Here is a 20,555-nt window from a genome sequence, read left to right on the forward strand (position 1 = left end):
GGGCAGGTGGGAGTGAGGGGATTCTGAGCTTTTTGCTCAGTTTTGCTGGGAACCTAAAACTGCTCTAAAACTGTTCTTTTTTTTTTAAACCCAAACATTACAAAGTGGTATTTGTCCAAGGAATCAGGCCCCCTGCCTTTAGCGATTTTGTAGTTTTGGTGTTATATGTTATAAAGGAGCAGGGCAGGCCAGACAAGCAGTCAGGGAGGCAGCTAGGAGAGAAGACATTCTACAGGGGCAGAGTTCACGAGTCCTGGCCGCTTCCATGATCCAGTGTTTGTTGCAGGGGAGACAGTGGACCCCAGGGCTCACTTACCCATTTAGAAAAGGAATGCGGCTTTAGTGGTGGCAGGTGTAGGGTCAGACAAGTGGTGGGCTCTGTGCCTTGAGGCTGTTCCAAGTCTCTGATAATCTACCACCCGCCCTTTGATTTCGGTTATGGGATGGACATATCGAGAGACAGCACTGCTATTCATTAAACCTCCTTTAGAACTCTGGGTTAACAGTGTTTGTTTGTTGTCTCTTTCTTGATCACTTCCTCGCCACTTAACAATATTCCATGAAGCTCATTTTCTTGCGGGAATTCATGAAAAACACATGGATGGATGTACCCAGGCGACTGTGTTATGGATTGTGCAACAGTTGGCCCCTTCCTGCTCAGTCTCCTTCCTCTCTTTAGCCCACGGGAAGGGAGGCTGGAGACAGAGACATGTCTGTGGAAAACAGGGGTGGGGGTAAAGGGGGAGACACCCAAAAAAGTCCACAAGCTCAAGCGCAAGTTCACAATTTGCACAGCCCTACACAGACCAAAACCCAGATACCTAATCAGGTAAACAAAACTATTCTAAGTACACTCTTACTTTTTGATAAATATTGGTTTATAATAATCCTAAGCATTTTTTAATCTTAAAAATAAGCGTCCAAAAACTTCAAGTGAACTATATTTTAGGATCAGCTGGTCTTTATCTTGACGGTTGGTTTTTAACCACCTTTGCATCCAGGGGTCCATTATCAGAACACAGCATAGGGCTCTGTCCCTTAAGCATGTCCACGTCACTGACAGACCTATTTCCAGCCAGACAGGCTCTTTCCCCTGGCCGCCTGCCCGGGCCTGTGATCCTCCCTAGGACTGTCTTTTCCTTTGGGAGGGTCAGACTCACCAATGATTAGTGATACTTCAAAATGGTGGTGTCAAAAAGAAAAACAGGGCCTTCCTGGTGGCGCAGTGGTTCAGAGTCCGCCTGCCGATGCAGGGGACATGGGTTCGTGCCCGTCTGGGAAGATCCCACGTGCCGCAGAGCGGCTGGGCCCGTGAGCCATGGCCGCTGGGCCTGCGCGTCCGGAGCCCGTGCTCCACAACGGGAGAGGCCACAACGGTGAGAGGCCCGCGTACCGCAAAAAAAAAAAAAAAAAAAAAAAAAGGAAAAACAGAAGTGGCTTTTAATTCTTAAGCTGTTAATACTGCTCAGGAAAATGCTTTCTGAGGGAAATGAACACAGCTTTGCGTACTCTGTTCTCCTAAAAATAACAGTGAGCAGAACTGTGATCTTGGTAATCTTATGCAGATTTGAGTTTGTGCTTTGAATTCTTTCCAGTGAATCCAGCCACCTTAGGCCTGAAGTTTTTTATAGGTCTGGCAAGCAGATATTCCAGTCTCCCAAACTCCTTGCTTTACAATAGTCCTACCTACCCAGTAAAGCCCTACTGGCCTTCTAATAATGATGACTGTTAACTATCCCTCATCCTCCTCGAGCTGCAGAGCTGGCTCTCCTTCTCTCAGTCACATGGCCAAGACCTGGCGTTTCAGCCCCGACCCTGGCTTAATCTCCTTTGAGAACTTGGACAATTCCCTTCACCTCCCTAGGCCTCCTTGGATTCGGTGTGTGCCCCTCCCCAACCCAGAAGGACGGTCCGGCTCTGCCCCCTCTTGTAGTCACATACGACTGTGCTCACAGCCGTTTTCCTTTGCTTCAGGGTGAAAAATGTGATTTCCCTTCACTCTCCCACGGAATTCACCTGGGGTTCTGTGTACACTGTGGGTGGCAGCATGGACTCCTGCCCCTGCACTGCCTCTTCCCTCAGGGGCTCGGAGACTCAGAGAATCTGAACCCCAAAGCCAAGGCCAAGCAGTCGCTGTCACTGCTGGATGGAGCTGCCCTGAGACTCCAGGTCACATCTCAGGGAGAGCATCCCTTCTGGGCTGTAAGGGAGCTCAAAGCTGAGCTTGCGCTTTGATTCCAGATGCCACAGCAGCCTGGGGCTCTACCATCTTCGATAGCCAGTAACAGAAAAGCTCAGTTTCGCCCCTTCAGATCTCCTGAATCCCAAGTGCCACTTAGCCTTTACCCCCTCCTCTCTGTCGTCTCCTCCTTTCTCACCACATCCCTTCATGCTGTACGGCAGACGTGATGATTCCTACGGCAACAACCTTCAACACCTCTTAACTAGGATAACAGTTATCTTTTTAAGATTCTCACTTCTTGTCACTGAGAGCCCTGTAAAAGAAGAATAATACACCCACCGGCAGAGTGGAGAAGAAACAGCAGGGGTTCAGCATCAGCTATGCCCCAGGCACTGTGCTGGATGCTCTAATCCACATAATCAGAGGCCCCCCTGGATTCTGTGTCCCCACAGAGAAACAATACAAAGTTCATTTTATAGATGAGGAAACGGCAATACAGAAAGATTGAGCAATTAGCCCAAGGACACCTTACTCACAAGCGGCAGCGTGGAATCCGAACCCAGAACGTCCCGTACCAAAGCCTGCCCTATCCCCACTATATCATTTGCAGTGAGATGAAGCATTTGGAAGTGCCCAACTAACGCCTAGCACATGACGGGCCCTCAGATGTCTTAACAGGTCAGGCACGCGGTAGGCCCTCACTATGTGCTAGCTCCCTGTCGCATCCTTTTGTAGCTACATCACCTCCACAGTTCCTTCCAGACGGCTGGGGCTCAAGGCTGAACCCTTGTCGTGAGTATATCCTGTGGTCCATCCGTAGACCTGTCTCTAATCTGCAAGTATTTCAAGGACCCACTATCAGGATAGACAAAATACTCATCTAGTTAAATCTGAACAGGCCAGTAAAGTCTCTCACTGTATCAAAGCGCTTTTCCTCCCTCTCCCGTCCACTCCAAACTACCTTGGCCTATTGCAAACACTTGAGTTAGTCTCGCCGTTCACTCAGAGACTACACAGCAGCTCCTTAAATGAGAATCAAAGAACGTTAGCACCAGATGGCCCTCGTCTTAACATTCCTCAACCCCGTTTCTACAGCAGTGATTTGCTTAAGCTCACACAGCTGAGCATTGGCGGTACCTGCAACCCCGAATGGGGTCACACTTGTAAGCAAGCTAGCTGGGTGGTCCTTGAAAGGCCGAGGACTGCAGTGGAGACCAGGAGCTCAGAGTAAGTGCTCGAAGCCAGAAGCAAACAAGCCTTCAGCTTTACCCTTAGCTCTTCCCGGTGGGGAACTGCCAGCGGCATCACAGCCACACTGCTGCCACCTAGTGTCGAAGGCCCTGAACTCCAGCCTTGGTGCGTCTGGCCTGGGAAAAGGCTAGGGATTGAGCTGTGTGCTCGGTGGCGTGGGACTCCAGTGCCTTCTGGGTCACACTAGCCCCCAAACCTGGTATCTGGGGTATAGCACTGGGGGCGACCCGCTCAAGTGGCAATCTCTATGAAAGAAGCAGAGATGGGCAACAGTCCTAAACGTGGTCCTGTCAAAACCAGAAGATGCAGGACTGAGGTTTTTACGTGAACAAGTGGCCAAGTGTCCCACCTGCCACTGTCCACGTGGCCCCCTCAGGAAGTCCTCAGGCTGCCGCTGCACAGCAGAATAAAGCATTATAATGGGCCTGGGTTCAGCGGGGGCAGTTGGGGTTCTGCACTAAGCACAGGGGTCCTCAAAAATCCTCTCAGAAACCTCAGGGCGTGTGGGGATTATGTCCTCACCCTCTCCCCCAGCCACCTCCTTTTGCTCTCCTTTCTCTTGCTCAGGCTGAATCAAGGAAAATCTGAATTCATGAATACGCAAAATATGGTTCCAGCTGCCAGACATCCTCCAAGGCTTGGCTCAAACAGTCACCTCCTACATGGTGCTACCCCTAACTCCTTCTAACTGGAAATATTCACCTCCCTCTGGAGCCCACAGTTCTTTCTATAATCATGAATGGACTTTGCAATTCGTTAGCCTCAGTCTCTCCCAGGTCTCTCCCTGTACTAGAGTGAAAACGCTTTAGTGTTAGAACTCACAGAGCCTAGCTTGGTGCCTTGCACGCGCTGGATGTGCAGTCTGGTAGATGAATAAATAAATGGACCTCGGCAGAAAAGAGGAAACGCACAGAATGCTTTCAGGAAGTGCAGTATTGCTAGATTGGCTTAGATTCAATCCTAGTGTATCTGAGCTAGTTTGGGATCAGCCAGTGAGGACTTGGAGGCCGGGAGGTGTCTCAGGACTCTCTCCCTAGAGCCCAGCTAAGTACTGTCCAGGGGAAGCACTCTCCAGCCCCTGGGTTGCAAGTCACTTTGCGGCACTCAAAATGCCCTAAGGGGTGGGGGAGGGGCGGCATCGTGGGCTATTCCAACCTAGAGGTAAAGGTCCCTGCCCTGTTCCACCTTGGTGCGTACTAGAAGCTCAGGAGTATGGTCCCTTTAGAAACTAGACAAGGACAAGTGCTAGGAAAAAATACATGCAGAAAACATAAAATGCCCTCAGGTTTCGGAATGCCACCCAGTAGTGACAGCAGAGCCCGAGTGATCTGCACATCTCATCGGCAGAACCCAAGGGGGAAACCTTCCCACTCCCATCCAGAATGCAGACCAGTGGCTGGCTCCCAGCTGACCCACAGGAGTCGCTGACGAGTTTGATCACCGTGAAGGTAGCAGCCCCCAGGTCTCAGGAAGTCTTCTGTAAATTGCAGACCAGGGGACCAGCCAACCACTGGGTCTCTGCCACACAGCAAAGAGACGCTGCCTCACTGAGAGCTAGCTAGGCCCCAATGGAACGCCACAAAAGTGATTCCCTTTCTGGGATGGCTGCCTCATAGCAGACGCAGGTAGATCTCCTCAGAATGTACCCTCTGCTGACCCCCCCGGAATTCTGAAGGCGGGGAAAGGCCTGCACTTGGCTGACCTAATCACCCAAGCTGAAGGGCAGGCACAGGTGGTTCACGTCACCACAGCCACCGCTCCGAGCCCACACATGTAACTGCCATCCCAACTCCAAGGGAGAGAGATCTAACATCCAAGTCACAATGCGTGGCCCACTTCCGCCTCTGCCCCCATTTGTGTGTCTTGCCGGCTGGCATCCTGTCAGAACTGTGCTCTAGACACACTGGATGAGCCCACGTGCCCGGGCTCGCAGCAGTGCTTCACATGCCCACTAGAAACCGCACTCAAAAGCTGTGCAAATGTTGGTCCGTGGGTCACTTTTTGTTTTTTTTCCTAACTTACAAATTCAGAGAACATCCAAAGTCAGAGTCAGAAATGATCCTGGCCACTATTCAATCCAACTCCTCACTCCCTTATCTTATTTTCCAGATGGCCTAGAGGTGACAGGGAGTCCCAATGACACGAGGAAGGTACGGCGTAGCCGGGCCTGCGCGCAGGTTGCTGACGCCAGGTCCAGCGTTTCTTCAAGTCTGTCTCGTCTTACACTGCTCAGGGCGGGGAAACAGTAGCTGCTGCCTATGGGAGTATTCCCTGGAGGCCAGCTAATCGAAACAGTCCATCAAACATCACAAGCCGAGTCTATTCCATGAGGTCTTCCTATGTGAAGGGGATTCCCTCCAACGATAACAGTATCTCTAGTTCCCAGCAGCGCCTGGCCCCATGGCCCTTTCAGGCTCAGTTAAGATCGTGGTTTCATCCTAACCAAATGGATTTTTTTGTTTCTTTTAATTCTAGAAATGAAACATCTGGTATCTGCTCCTTCCTCCTGTCTTTTACAGTGGTTTCTCCCTTCTTATGAAATAGCAAAGACTCAGTCACTAGGGAGGCAGCCCCATCCTCAGCCACAGCAGCCCCGGACCTGTTGCGTCGGCCCAGCGGCCCGTGAGCTGTCCCTACTAGCACCAGCAGGTGGCGCCACCAGAGGCGAGGTCATAACCAGGACCCCAGGGCGCAGCACCTGGATCTGGGGAGCTCGGCTCCTGAGCTCTCCTCTGGGGACCATTTAGTGTAAAATTGACGGCCCAGCAGGGTCCACGTCAACCACCCAGAAGAAGTGCCATCCTCCGAAGGGCACTGGGAAGGGCTCGCCTCCTGAGGCCTCCGGGACAGTGCGTGGCTGGACCCCCAGGGCACGGGTTGTGCAGAGGAGGAAGTGACCCACGCGGCGGTCTCCTTCTAAGCCGTGGTCTCTAGTTCCCCTCTATGGCCCACCTCCCACAAAGTCTCAGCCACACCTCCGCTGGCTCTGCTTTGTACTCTAGATGCCTCTGGTCCCATCGCTGAGACCTCAAGGAAGCCCACGTGTGGTCTCACAGAGACACGGAAGTCACTTACAGACATTGTTTTCAGTGTTTTTTCTGATGGCTGCACACCAGTGTGTGTTGAGGGCATCCACCCTCACGTCTGCTCCGCGGCTAAAACGTTCCCCTCTTCGATGCTCTGCAGCTGCAGCCTCTGACTCGCGAGAGTTCTGCTGCCTCGGCGGCTCCCAAAGCCAACCCCGGGGACGGTCCGTGCTGCAAGCAAGACCCCAGGCAAAGCCTCCTCCCCAAATAAGTTGACTTTGGCTTCAGCCTCTATGGCTTTGGCCAAGCTGGCTGCGTAACTGTCCAAGGACTTGTGCACTTCGGCTTTCACGTGAAGAATAGGGTTCTTGGCAGCTTCTGAGAGAGAAGGCAGAGAAAAGGTTAGCGAGGGACCAGGACCATAGCTGTCCCGGGATAGGCCTGCTCTTGTTTCACTGCCCCTGGGAGCGGAAGCAAACTGAGGTTAAGGGTGTGGGTTCTGGAGTCACAGTCCGTAAGGTGACAATCCTTGACTCCCCTACTTACTATCTGGGAAATCTTAGAAGTATTTAATCTCATGTCGGTTACCTCACCTGTAAAGAGAAGATCCTGGCACACCCCTTACATCATGGGGTTCTCGTGATAATTATACAGCTCTTCCTAAGGTGCTTTAGCCTAGGTCTGGCTCATAGAAAAAGGCTTGATAAATACTTTCTATTAATGACATTCAAATTTTTACATCTTTGAAAGAGTTCTCTGGTCTTTCAGCTCCCTGGAGTGTGTAATAGCTTTGGCTCTAAACTTCCACAAACCTGAATGTGGTCTCTGTCCTCTCCACCCTCGCTCAGAGATTCCCCAAAGCCATGGAGAACCTCAGGACTGGAAGGACATTAAAGGTTCGGGTGCCCCTTCCCCCAGGATTAGGACTCCTGACACCTAAAGTGCACAGAAGGGAGGGAGAGAGGGAAGAAAGGAGGGAGGGACAGAGGGAACGAGGGAGGGAGGGAGAGAGGGAACGAGGGAGGGAAGGAGAGAGGGAGGGAGGGACAGAGGGAGGGACAGAGGGAGGGAGAGAGGGAGGGAGGGATGGAGGGAGAGAGGGAGAGAGGGAGGGAGGGAGGGAGGGACAGAGGGAGGGAGAGAGAGAGAGGGAGGGAGGGAGAGAGGAAGGGAGAAAGGGAGGGAGGGAGGGAGGGAGAGAAGGAGGGAGGGAGGGAGGGAGAGAGGGAGGGAAGGAGGGACAGAGGGAGGGACAGAGGGAGGGAGAGAGGGAGGGAGGGAGGGAGGGAGAGAGGGAGAGAGGGAGGGAGGGAGGGAGAGAGGGAGGGAGGGAGGGAGGGAGGGATGGAGGGAGGGAGGGACAGAGGGAGGGAGAGGGAGGAAGGGACGGAGGGAAGGAGGGAGGGAGGGAGAGAGAGAGAGGGAGGGAGGGAGAGAGGGAGGGAGAAAGGGAGGGAGGGAGGGAGGGAGGGAGGGAGGGAGGGAGAGAGGGAGGGAGGGAGGGAGGGAGGGAGGGAGGGAGGGAGAGAGGGAGAGAGGGAGTGAGAGAGGGAGGGACAGAGGGAGGGGGCCCTTCAATTTCACATCCATGGCCTTATGACTATTAACCTCACTGCCTGTTTCTCTCCTGACATTTTGGGAGGAACGGCATATCCCCTACACCTCCCGTTGTCTAGAGTAGGCAACTTCCACCCCATTCTCCAGGAGGGAAAGAGGCGAGGACCTCTGCCCTGCCACTCACTCCCGGGAGGACTAACATGGTCTTACACACGTGCCTGCTCCCTGCCCTGCGTGCAGAGAAGGCGCCTTTGGAACTGCCATCCCCCAACATGTAGGCTGGATGGGGCAGGCTTGGCCCTATGCGGGCTGGGTGGATTGCGGAGGGCTTCAATCCATTTTTTTTAACACGGGAGTAACATATTATAAAGCCCATGAAGCTACTAATCCAAGCTCTGTTCTAGAATCCACTCTGCCCGTAAAGCAGACGAGTTGATATCTGCCTCCTTGACGCCCATGACCACCCCTCCATTCATCTGGAATCAGGGAGGGGGTGGTAGAAGAGATAGGACAAATTATGAACCTAAAACTCTGCCCCGGCCCATATTTATTTTGGTACTCAGCATTTCTGAAAAATTTATATCTTAAAGTCCCCGGACTCTTCCACCACATCCACATCCGGCCATGTCGGTGGGTGTCCTCACCACTGGGTGGGATTCAGAAAAAAAGAGATTCTTCCATCTGTGGGCGGCCTGGACGGCTCCTTTGTCACTCTTCTAATCAGCATATCTGGATGGGAAACTAGACCCCAAGTTCCAGACGCACCGAGAGTGCTGAGGGTTGAATTCAGAGCAACCGGAGCAGAAAAACGTAGGGACTGGATTATAGCAGAACTCATTCCTCTCACAGGATCCCAGCGCCCCCATCAGCTTCAGAGGCAACAGGCCAGTCGAGACGGCGGCCTTTGCCTCCGGTGAAATCGGCGCACTCATTGGGCAATGACTTCCCTTTTCCACGGGAGGAAGCCGAGGCTCAAAGAGGGCAGGTTCAGACTCCTAGCCACACATCATCCATAAAGGAAAGAAACCGTGGAGGGCTCAGAAACTGTTGTATCCAGTCGGGCAACTTCCTGAGGGAGGAGATGGGAATTGTGTGTGCGTGTGTGTCTGTCTGTCTGTGTATGTAGGCCACTGCTTGCCCAGCCCTAGATGCTGCTTGCTCCGAGAGTTGGAAGCCTAAGGACTTAAGTGAGACTGGCAGGTCGGGAGTGACGTGGGGCTGGGCAAAGGCGGGAGCCCTGGTGTGCTGGGGATGGGAGCAGGCTGGGCCCAGGAGCTTTCCTAAGATCCTTTCCTTTCCCCCGTTTCCCTGAAGCCATCAGTCACAGAAACGCACCTTTGATGTGTTCCACTTCATCTTCGAACGTCACTGAGCTCCTCCTCTTGGGCGGGCAAGTGTGGGAGGGAGGGTTGTCATCAGACGTGAAGTCTTCGAGCAGCATGATGTCCGTTCCTAAAACCAAGGGCGGACTGTGCGCCTACAACAGGCGACACCAAGTCCTTCTCGCCACCCTTCTCGCCCACGCTCACACCCCTTGCGTCCCTCTCTCCCCTTTCATTTATTCAAACCCACAGTCAGGTGCAACCAAGTGTCCTGCAGCATTTGCCCAGGACACACACTGTCTCTCGTCCCATTTCGGGGAGTTTGCAGCCAGCCACTGGGGCTGCTTCAGACACACCAAAAATACAGCAGCGTTATCCAGGCGGACGGGTTACCCGCCACAGCGAGCAGACTCACAAGTGATGAGTCTGCCAGACCTGGAATGGGGAAGGGCAGTCGGGCTGAGCGGACGAGGGGGCCCTATTAAAGGGGCTTTGTGTTCACAGTGATTCTTCTAACAGTTTGAATTTCTATCATTCTAGTTAAAGTATGCTGTGCTAAATAAACATTTCAAACCTGAACATGTAAAGTTCTTTGGGGGCCAAAAAGGGATTGAGAAATATGCCCCCCAAAAAGTGGGGAAAAGGCAGAAAGGAAGGAAGTCCTATGAGAGAGAGCTGGGCAGGCGGGCAGGCAGGGGCGGGGCGGGGGGACCAGTCTTGTTCTGTCTTAGTCTCCAGCTATCAGTCCTTCAAGGCCTTGGTGCTCAGGAAATTAGGAAGAAAGGGGAGCTGGGAGCTCCTCATATGTTTTGTTTTTTTTTTTTTTGGCGGTACGTGGGCCTCCCACTGTTGTGGCCTCTCCCGTTGCGGAGCACAGGCTCCAGACGCGCAGGCTCAGCGGCCATGGCTCACGGGCCCAGCCGCTCCGCGGCGCGTGGGATCTTCCCAGACCGGGGCACGAACCCGTGTCCCCTGCATCGGCAGGCGGACTCTCAACCACTGCGCCACCAGGGAAGCCCCCCTCATGTGTTTTTGCAGAGCAACCTGAAAAGGCGTGTTCCTCTAGCGGACTTCACAACATGGTGGTTCAGCACGCAGCTTCCCAAATCGGACAGATCTAGGATCACAGGCAGGATATTTAGTCCCTAAGCATCCCTCCACGTCTACAAAATGGGGATGGTAATTCTCTCTACCTCACAGAGTTGCTGGGAGGATTCTGAGTTGGGACGTGTGAAGATGTGACACATTGCCTGGCACACAACAGGTGCCTCATCAATGAAAGTCATCACTCGTGAGGACATGGCTAAGAAACAGCGGGGCTGAAGCTCACACTCCGGTCTGTGTGACCCCCAAAGCCCATGCTCTTTCTTCTGCCTACAGCAGGGGTCCCCAAGCCCCGGGCCGCGGATCGGTACCGGGCTGCGGCCTGTTAGGAACCGGGCCGCACAGCAGGAGGTGAATGGTGGGCACGCGAGCGAAGCTTCACCTGCGGCTCCCCCATCGCTGGCATCACTGCCTGAACCACGCCCTCCCTGGTCCGCGGAAAAATTGTCTTCCACGAAACCGGTCCCTGGTGCCCAAAAGGTTGGGGACCGCTGGCTTACGACACTGTCCCCTTACTCCTTTTTGCCTGGTCACCTCCTATTCACTCTTCAGGTTTTAACATCACTTCCTCAGAGAAGCTTTTCTAACACCACCCTCCCCCCCGACAAGTTCTCCCCAACAGGGGGCACATACAACTCCGTTACGTGTCCTCACGGCACTCAGCTTCCCCTTTCATAGCTCTCATCACCCTTATAACCCTTACTAAAAGCAGAATTATTGAGGTATAATTTGCATCCCACACAATTCACCCATTTAAAGCGCATGGGATGGCCGTCTTTCCCACTAGACGGGAAGCCCCATGAGGGCAGTTTACCACTACATCTCCGGAACCTAGCGCAGTGTCTGCTCAAAGCAAGGGCCTGGCAAGTAAATATCTGTTAAATGAATGAATGTCACTCTGCCTCTGGATTCCTGCTGGTTGTCTGAGAAGACGGAGGGAGCCCGAGGAGAGACAGAGACCCTCCCGTCCTTCAAGTCACAGAAGGGACTCAGGCCTACGAGGGCAGGTGCTACCAGTGGTTCAAGCCTCCGGGCTGCCAGTGGGAGAACATCCTCAGGGAACGTTCTGCCTGCGGGGAAATGCTCCACGACAGGAGGCCTGGGCTGGGTCCCTGACCACGGCCGGTACCCCCGGAATTCCGTGACACAGGCTCAGGCCAAGAAACACAGGTCAAGGCAGAGAGGAGTTTTCCAAAGGTCCCGGCAGGAGAGATGCAAGAGCAGGGAGGGAAATGCCCACAGACAGCCTGCTGTCGAGGGCCAGTATTTAGCACCCTCCCTTCACGCCCAGAACACGGCCAGACAGCAGCCCCGGGACGGGGTGCTTCGTCAGCTCCATGAATGACGGACGTAGGGACACCGACGGCCTCTGCCCACGAGCCTCTCATCCAGTCATGAACTGGCAAGCACGGGGTGTGGCACTTGGGTCCCCAGAGCGGTCGGCAGCAGACTGTGACATCACAGAGCCTGCCGCTGGGGGGAGGAGTCCTGGGCCGGCACCATCCGCTGGGCCACAGCTACAGGGAGGGTCTGGAGAATGCTGCTGGAGATGTGCTTCTTTGGGGAGACCAAGTTCCCCATAGGCATGTCGCAGGGCATCTAATGATGGTGACAAGGTATCCGACCTGGTTGGAGCTGCCCTTGATAGAGGGACGGCTGCCCCAGCTCACAAATGGAGAAACGCGAAGGTTTAAAAACAGACTGAGCAGCTTGTCTGAGATAACACAGCTCTTAAAAGTCAATTCGAGGGCTTCCCTGGTGATGCAGGGGTTGAGAGTCCGCCTGCCGATGCAGGGAACACAGGTTCGTGCCCCGGTCCGGGAAGATCCCACATGCCGCGGAGCGGCTGGACCCGTGAGCCATGGCCGCTGAGCCTGCGTGTCCGGAGCCTGTGCTCCGCGATGGGAGGAGAGGCCACGGCAGTGAGAGGCCCGCGTACCGCAAAAAAAAAAAAAAAGAGTCAATTCGAGACTGAAAACCAAGCAGGTTGACTCCGGAGCCTGCACTGGACGATGGTTATTATAATTCGAGTAACAACTGACAATCACTTAGCATTTTAACTTTTCAAAGGCTTTCACTTAATTTGAATCTCACAACAACCCTGCATGGCAGAGAGAACAGAAGCTGAGATCCCCACTGTAGAGAGGAGGAAACTGGGGCACAGAGATGCTGAAGAGCCGTGACTGGACACCCAGACCCTTGCCTCTCGCCCCTCCACACCCTGGGAGACATCCCTCTCCCCGCCAGCTCCCACCCGGCAGGCACTGGGGAAGCGCGACAGGTGAGGGGCTTACCTGAGTCCTGAGAGCAGCTGAAGCCGGTGTCCCCCGTGCTGCTGCTGTTACCCAGGGGCTGCCCGCCTGCCATGAGTGCCGTGAGGTGTGGGGACAGGCCCAGGTCTGCAAGGCAAGGTCGGCACTGACTGCACAATCCACGGCCCACCCAGTCCCCAGGGGCCTCGCCTCCGCTCCCGTCCGTTCTGTCCTCCTCGCAATGCGTGCTCTCCACGCACTGAGGACACAAAGCTCTTAGCTGCCCTTCCTTCACTTCGCCCCTTGTTCCTATCCCGGGGAGTCTGTGACAGGATTCACTGGGCCCCCCAGAGGGGAAGCGCTCGTGACAAACGTCAAACACCAACAAGGCAGGTGGGAGAGGAAACGAGGTGAACAGTCCTGGGAGAAGATCTTCCAGTTAAACACGGGTGCGTGTTTAACTCCTGAGATCCTACCTGAATACCAAAAGGGATGTTTTTTGAAGAGGCCGAAACCCCCAAATGAAGAGGATGTTTGTAAGTTGGAAGGTGGGAAGTGGGCAGTGGAACTAGCCCAGGAAAGAGCTGAGGCTGGCAGAGGGGGAGGCCTTGAAGGAGGCCCCCAGAAGCTCAGGAACTGGAGGCCCGGAGTCTCTGCAGGCAGGTGGGGCTTGATGGAAAGTCTCTACAGGAAGCAGTGGGTCGCCTCCACTGCTGTTCCCAGTTCGGGGTCCAGGCTCTCGTTCCCCATGTTGGCAGGAGAGTGGACAGAGTGAACTGGGGGACTCTGGCCTTAGCGACACCAGGCACATGGCAACGTGGCAAAAACCGAGGGAACAATGAGAGGCTACATAGTTACCAGTGGGAGCCCCGCCCCACTGCCTCACCTAACCTGGGCAGGAGACCAGAGACCCCGTCTCCAGGGTAATCCAGCCAGCCAGAGGAAAAGCCCCGCAAACCCCAAGATCTGGGCACCCTGTGAGACGGCCCAGTCCCACCACCGCCCAGGGCTTCCCGCCGGCTTTCCTGGGCTGACTTACTAACCGTGAGGGACAGTGGAGATCACCAGATACTTAAGGAAAGGCACTAGCAGAGATGGGGCAATAAAAAAGTAAGGGAGGAAGGAGAGAAAGGAGAAAAAAGGATGTCTCAGGAGACAATGCAGGGAGCTTCAGAAAACAAAACAGAATTCTAATTGGGTGTCCTTAGAAAACTGAGAAAATAATGACTCCATGAACAAAAGAGCTGGAGGCCATAAAGACCATGGAGCTAACAAAAAAAGGCACTCTTAGCAATTAAAAAAAAGCACAGAAAAGTCAAACTCCTCCGATCTCACGAGGAAGACCTACCTACCTGCCACGATGGACCACCAGCGTTTCCCCCCAGCAAACCTACAGACAGGAGACACCTCCACCCTGTACCTTCATCCTAATTCTTCTGAGGGGACAAAGCGACGTGACACACATGCCCTCCTTTCTCCTTCAGAGCCACGGAGGAAATGATGGGGGCTGAACCCGAGCAGTCAGAGCACGTTGCTCTCAGAAGCTCCCTGTCATGACCTGTGGGGAAAGCACTTTTGCAAGGAGCCTTCCCCTCTCCTGGGGGTTGGTGTGGAGGTCTGGGGCCAGAGAAGAGCCCAAACATGATCAGCCACCTCCAGGGTCTTGGCCTCAGAATATGACTATGTCTCAGCTGGAAGCCCGGCTTGCGGAGGGGTGGGCCGCCGGGGGAACATCCACTGCCAACCGGGACGGCTGAGGCCACAGTGGGTTCTGGACACCATCTCTGAGGCTGCAGTGAAAGCCAGGCACAAGTCCTGGTCTCTACCAGCGGGAGAAATCACTGGAGCCAGACCAATGCGGCTCGGCTAAGAGATGTGGAAACAGGGCAGCCGGGCGGCAACTCTCTATTCTGCGTTTATCCAGCATTTTACCACTGGAGAGTAGACTCAGTTACCCTGAGTTTTTTCACATGAAACAACAACACATCTACTGGGCTGGGCCCGATCCAACCCCTTTCACAAAATTTTTTTTTAAAAAGAAAGCAAGAAAAAGGCACCAAACGACAGGCACAGGGATCAGATCAGAAGCCTGGAGTGGCCAGAAGAGTCATGAGTGCCTTTGAGAGGCTAAAAGAACAGAGTGTAGTTCTGGGGTGACATTGGCACTTTGAAGTAACCAGAAGACCTCTAGGTGGCGCCAGGAAGGGAACTTGGTAAAAGCAAGGCAGGAAAATTCAAAGGCCCCAGGGTCTCCTTCCTTCCCTCCAGCCCAGACCTCACAAGGGCCCTGAGGTGGGGCATTTCCTCTGAGCAAATGCGAGTCAGCGCCCTTCCCTGCAGAAGACAGCTGGGAAGGCTCTATTCCCGGTTCCAGGAGCTTCGAGCGCACACGAGTGCAGCATTTGAAGAGGCTGGGCTCCCACCATGCCCAGGCCTCCCTCGAAGTCTGGGTTGGGCTGATGTCTGGGCTGTCCACCCCAACTGGGTTGGCGAGTGGCAGAGCTGTTGGAGAAGCCTGTGGCCCTTTCTCCTGAAGGCCCCTTCTTTGCTCTGATCACCTGTAGCCACCTGTCAGCTTTGGAGTTGTAGTCTGGCCTCCCAAGACCAAACGTAAGCATTTAGCTCACGTTTCAGCACTGGAATCAATGTCCACTCCAGGGCTGACCTACCCACCATGAAGTGGCCCTGCCCGGCAAACTCCAGGGAGGCCAGAGATCTCAATTCCTAGGGGAGCCCCACGGGAATCTGCTAATGAGACCTCACAAGCAGAACGTATTGTGGTGGCCCGGTGACAGCTGGCACCCAGGGAAACCTAAGCTGCTGCATTTCTTCAGTTTGGGGCTAATAGAATGAGAAAACCAAAATCCATGGATTATGGGTGAAATCTATGTATGAAATAAACATGACTGCATGTGTAAAACTCCTGGCCTCGCAGAGTCGGTAGGAAAGCGCCAGGTGTTTGTGGAATGCCACTTCACCGCACCTGTGCTCACAAGCACGGTTAGGAAAGTTTATAATTCCGTGTACTGAATCCTTTGGTGAAAACTTTGCAGATGCCAATGCAAAGGGAGAGGAACAAAACCGAGACGGGGCCTCCGAGCCTTTTCTTGCTGGCTTTGGAACAAATCTTACCATCCTTCTTACCAGGGATGCCAGGTGGAAGGCAGAGTTCTCCCTCCTGACCAGAAAGGCTGTGGGCATTCCTGGCGTGGCTGGAGCAGAGCGCGGAGCTGGGGTGGGCACTGCATTCTGCTCTTTTTCCAAGACTCCTGCTGACGCTGTTGCCCACCTCCTGATGTCAGGACGTCCCGGGAAGAGACAGCAGGGATGCCCCCAGCTCCCATTCAAGGGGAAGGCCAGCAACTCAGAACCCATCATCCCACATGCTCTCCAGCCCAAACACATCCCACAAGACTGCTTTTCCCTCAGTGAGGAGACTGCTCACCGCCTTGGACTTGCCAACCCAACCACAGCGGGTGTTTTCCGCCTGTTCTCACGGCCTCACACACTCTTCCAGGATAATCTCAAGTGGCTTGCATGGAAAATCTTGGCCCCCAAAGCAGATGTTTCTTTCTGTTCTATCTACCCTCTCCTCCTCCATTCTCCTTCCTCATTTTTTTCCCTTCCTCATTCTTAACTTCATTGGAATCGAAAACATTTAATTTTTTTTAATTTTTATTTTTTTGCCTAGAAGGTAAGCGATTTTACAAAATCTGAACAAATAAGTTCATCAGTGAAATGAAACCAAACCCTGAATGTACTCCTCCTAGCTCACAAGTCACACTTGGAATCATGGTCTTGCCAGTGGCAGGGGGTGGGCATTTCAGGAATTAAAATACTGGGCTCCTGAGAGATTTTTTTCTCCTATAGTTAAAATTAAAAGTCCCAGAATTCCTTCCTTTCTCAAGAAGGAACACTCCATCAGTCCCTGAGATAAATCAGTGACATTGGTTTGTTTAATTGCCACATGGAAAAGACTCCTATCATCACTACCACTGAATATTCATGATAATTAAGAGTTGTTATTTCTTTCCACTCTCTTGAGAGGGTAGGTGGAAGACCTATTTCCTGAGGAGGAAAAATTATCTCGAGCAGCATGAGTTGCCCAAAGTCATCTGGCAAGAGACTAGAACTGCAGGCTGAACTGGAGCTTTCCTTGAATATGGTCTGATAAGTGCCCTCAGAGTCTCTCTTCCAACAGCCTGTCCAGATGACAGTCTCCCTCAAACAACACAGTCATAACTGCAGGGGCAAGATCCACGAGTGCATGCTACAAACAGTGCGAGCCTCAAAATATCTGCTATGTTGTACTTATTAATGACAATGGAAAAAACAGTGAATTTACAGTGGGGGAACTTGGCAGACGCCACCTTAACTATAGGGACTGAAAGTACTTGCCACCAAATTCATACACTGAACCCCCCAATGTGATGGGCCCTTGGGAAGGTACTGAGGTTTAGAAGAGGTCATGAGGGTGGGGTGCTTATAAGAAGAGACCGGAGACCTTGCTCTCTCCTGTCCCTCTCCCCAGCCCTCCGCCATGGGAGGACACAGCAAAAGGACAGCCTGCAAGAGGGTCCTCACCAGAACCCAACCATGTTGCCACCCTGACCTCAGACTTCCAGCCTCCTGAACTGTGAAAAAATGAATGTCTGTTGTTTAAGCCATGCAGTCTACGGTCGTTTGTTGTAGCAGCCCAAGCTAAGACATCAACCGAGAGATCAGGGTAAAAGCTAGCGAGTAAGACAACCTACTGACATATGTACCCCCGGCACGCTCACTAGGAATAGCACATCAGCCACCCAGCCTTGCCTGCCGAAAAGGTATTACCTCATTGTGACCCTGAGAACACATGAGCTACATGCAAATTGAGGGGCCTTCTACAAAATCCCCGATCAGGACTCTACAAAAAGTGTCAAGTCATGGAAGACAAGGAAAAAAAAAAAGACTTGTCAAAGACTGAAGAAGACAAAGGAGATGTGACAACTGAATACAACGTGGGATCCTGGAACAGAAAAGGACATCAATGGGAAAATGGGTGAAATCTGAGTCGAGTCTGTAGCCGTTAATAGCGCTGCACCCCTGGCGATGTCTTAGGTTTGATAGCTGTGCTACCGTCAGGCAAGATGTTAGCACTAGGAGAAGCTGGGTGGATGGGTATTCTCTGTACTGTTTTCCCAACTCTTCACTGAGTCCAAAATTCTCTCAAAAGAAAAAGGTTTAAAAAAAAAAAAAATCTATCCCCCACTAGAGTAATTCCTCTGGGTCTCATCAAAGGGGATGGGATCATGTCCAGAAACTGTGAGCTCCGAAATAAATTACCAAATGGAGGAGCAGCTGTACACACACCAGATAGTGACATTTCAATGAGAGAGTGGAGGTCCGCCATCGACACGTCCTGAATTATTAGCGACAATACGAGGAAACCACCGACCCGTGAGGAAAGGCCCAAGACGGAGTATGTCCAGGAGGAGTAGCTGAGGAGGGCAGGAAGTGCTTTAAAGAGGACCCTGCCTTCAAGGAACACTGAAAGGTGAAGGCAGCCTGGTCCAATGCTTGGGTTCTTTTTTCTCTAGATAGATCTATCTAGATCTACTCTCCAGGCCAGCGGGCCATGGCTGTGGTCACAGAACACGGATTTCTGAACTCTGGTGTACCCTGCCTTGAACTGCTGAGCTCAGGAAATCTGCTTGGGAATCACAGTGGACACTCTGGGATATTCCTTCCCCAAAGGAAACCTGTGTTTTAAGCCCTGAAGCAGCAGTGAGTCTGAGACCTCGCCCATCAACCTGCCCGAGCGCCTGCAGGACCACAGGCTACACCCGCCTGAGGGTGGGCATCCCTTCCCTGACAAGTTCCCAAGTTACCTGTGATCCTGTTGGAAATGCTGAAGAGCCTGGAAGTCCTCTGCCGCTGCACAAACGGTTCCCGGTAATACCGATCCCCAAAGCACATGCCCAGTAGTTCCTTGCGAACCGTCTTGTTCCAGAGTCCATAGATCAGCGGGTGGCAGATGGCACTGGTAAAGGACAGCCAAGTGGCCCAGGTCTCCAGGGTTGGGGAGACATAGTTCTTCCCCCAGAGGGCCTCAGAGGTGATGACGACCATGTAGGGGCCCCAAGTGACCATGAAGGCACCAATGACCACCAGGATGGTGATGAGCGCTTTGCACTGGTTGGCCGAATAGACCACGCCCTGAAAGGCGTTCTTCCTACTGCCCGAGGAAGAGGTGGAGGTGCTGGAGTTCTTCCTCCCGTTCCTGTGCGCGTCCTCCTCCACAAGGACCACGGTGCCACAGTGCACCTTGCGTGCCTTGACCCTGGCCACGCGGAAGATGAAGCCATAGCACACCAGCATGACCAGGAAGGGGAACAGGGCACACCAGATCTGCCAGAAGGCGGTATAGCCAGGCTCCCGGTGCCACGCGGCCACACACATCCACTTGAACTCGTCAAACTCCACCGATGACCAACCAAACAGAGGTGGCAGGCAGCCGATGAGGGAGTGAAGCCAGATGTAGGCAAGCGCCACCACGGCTCGATTGCCTGTGATCTTCATGGGGTACACCATGGGGTACAGGACAGCATAGTAGCTAGAAAAAGAATGGAGGCAGGTGAGGGAGATGAGTAAAATAGAGAAGACACACCAGGAGGGGCACCCACTGCTCTCCTAGGTGGCGAGCTCTGTTGGATTTCTCTCATTCAACATTGCCATGGGGTGAATGCTTCTAAAAGTAGCACCTTCTCTCAACCCTCCCTGGACAAGTCACAGACTGGCCATGTGACACAGCCCCGTGGAACTCTTCATCGGAGAACGGCTGGACACCAGGAAGAACACAGAGCTCAGGCGGCCCTGTTTCCAGAGCCCGCTCACGTTTCGGGGTGTGGCTAGTCTTCAGGCATCTCCAGGAGTTCTAAGGGATCACGCATCAGGCCAGATCACTTCTGTGTTTCTGACAGTAATCCTTTTAGAGCTGTTTTCAGAGGGTCCTCAGAAACCAGAAGAACATCTAAGGATTATGGGGTACATTCATTCAGTGAACGTTTACTGAAGGCCTGCCACATGCCAAGCACCGTGCTATGCACCGGGAATACAGGTAAAAAGGTGCAGGGGGAGACAGACACATAAGCAGGGTACGAGGCTCTGGAGCAGAAAGGGGATATTTAATCCTCACAAGAAGTCTTTAGAGTGACTGGCATTGTCATTATCCTCATCTTAACAGCAGAGAAAGGATAAATAATCTGCTCTAGATAAGGAAGGGGAAGAAACAAGATAAAACCCGGGGCAACCTGACTCTACAGTCCCCAGCGCACATGCCAGCAATTCCCTGCAAACCGTCTTGTTCGGGAGTCCACAGACCAGGGGTGGTTCCTAACCCCTCAGCTCTGTGAAGAAGGAGAGAGGCCTGGAGAGCTACTGATTCATATTGAAGGGGCCTCGGATCCAGACTGCAGGGTCAGGGCGGACTTCCTGGACCAGATGGCACACAAACTCAGGTCTTGAAAGAACAGAGGCACTGGCCCAGGAACAGCTGAGGCAGAACACCAGCCTTGGCGAGACGCGGAGATGTACCTGAGCACCGGCTCAATGAGGAAGCTGCCTGTAGCTCAACCAGGCCGGCGCGGGGTGATGGTGCGCGGGGAGAAAAGGAGCCAGGGGGCCGGGGCGTGCAGAGCCTTGCCAGCCAGCTGAGCTCTGACGCTTTAACTGGAGTGGGTGGGAGGATTTAGACCATGGGGTTGAAAGTAAACCACCAGCCTCCCCACCTGGACATTTTATCCAAAGGAAATGTTCTTTAATGGTGGAGCTTCTGCAGGAGGGCAACGTGCGGCGGGACAGGGGTGACCACACTGAGGCTGCC

The 20,555-nt window shown here is 53.3% G+C and overlaps 1 protein-coding gene across 11 annotated transcripts in view; it reads right to left on the minus strand.

Moving 5' to 3' along the window:
* The window catches only part of GPR161 (G protein-coupled receptor 161), a 57,752-nt gene that overhangs the window by 4,717 nt on the left and 32,480 nt on the right, over positions 1-20,555 (minus strand). For 9 of the 11 annotated variants that reach the window (XM_032646916.1, XM_032647607.1, XM_032646087.1 and 6 more), the window contains 4 exons: positions 18,562-19,286; positions 12,737-12,841; positions 9,352-9,468; positions 5,411-6,837 (listed from right to left, as the gene is read on the minus strand). In XM_032646916.1, the coding sequence (XP_032502807.1) occupies positions 6,572-6,837; positions 9,352-9,468; positions 12,737-12,841; positions 18,562-19,286 (1,213 nt within the window). In that variant the 3' untranslated portion in view covers positions 5,411-6,571. Of the gene's footprint in view, positions 1-5,410; positions 6,838-9,351; positions 9,494-12,736; positions 12,842-18,561; positions 19,287-20,555 lie in introns of those variants that run through there. The other 2 variants (XR_004351554.1, XR_004352169.1) reach the window with 2 other exon arrangements.

This window comes from Phocoena sinus, chromosome 1 (genome assembly GCF_008692025.1).
Source record: "Phocoena sinus isolate mPhoSin1 chromosome 1, mPhoSin1.pri, whole genome shotgun sequence".
NCBI classification, from domain to species: Eukaryota; Metazoa; Chordata; class Mammalia; order Artiodactyla; family Phocoenidae; genus Phocoena; species Phocoena sinus.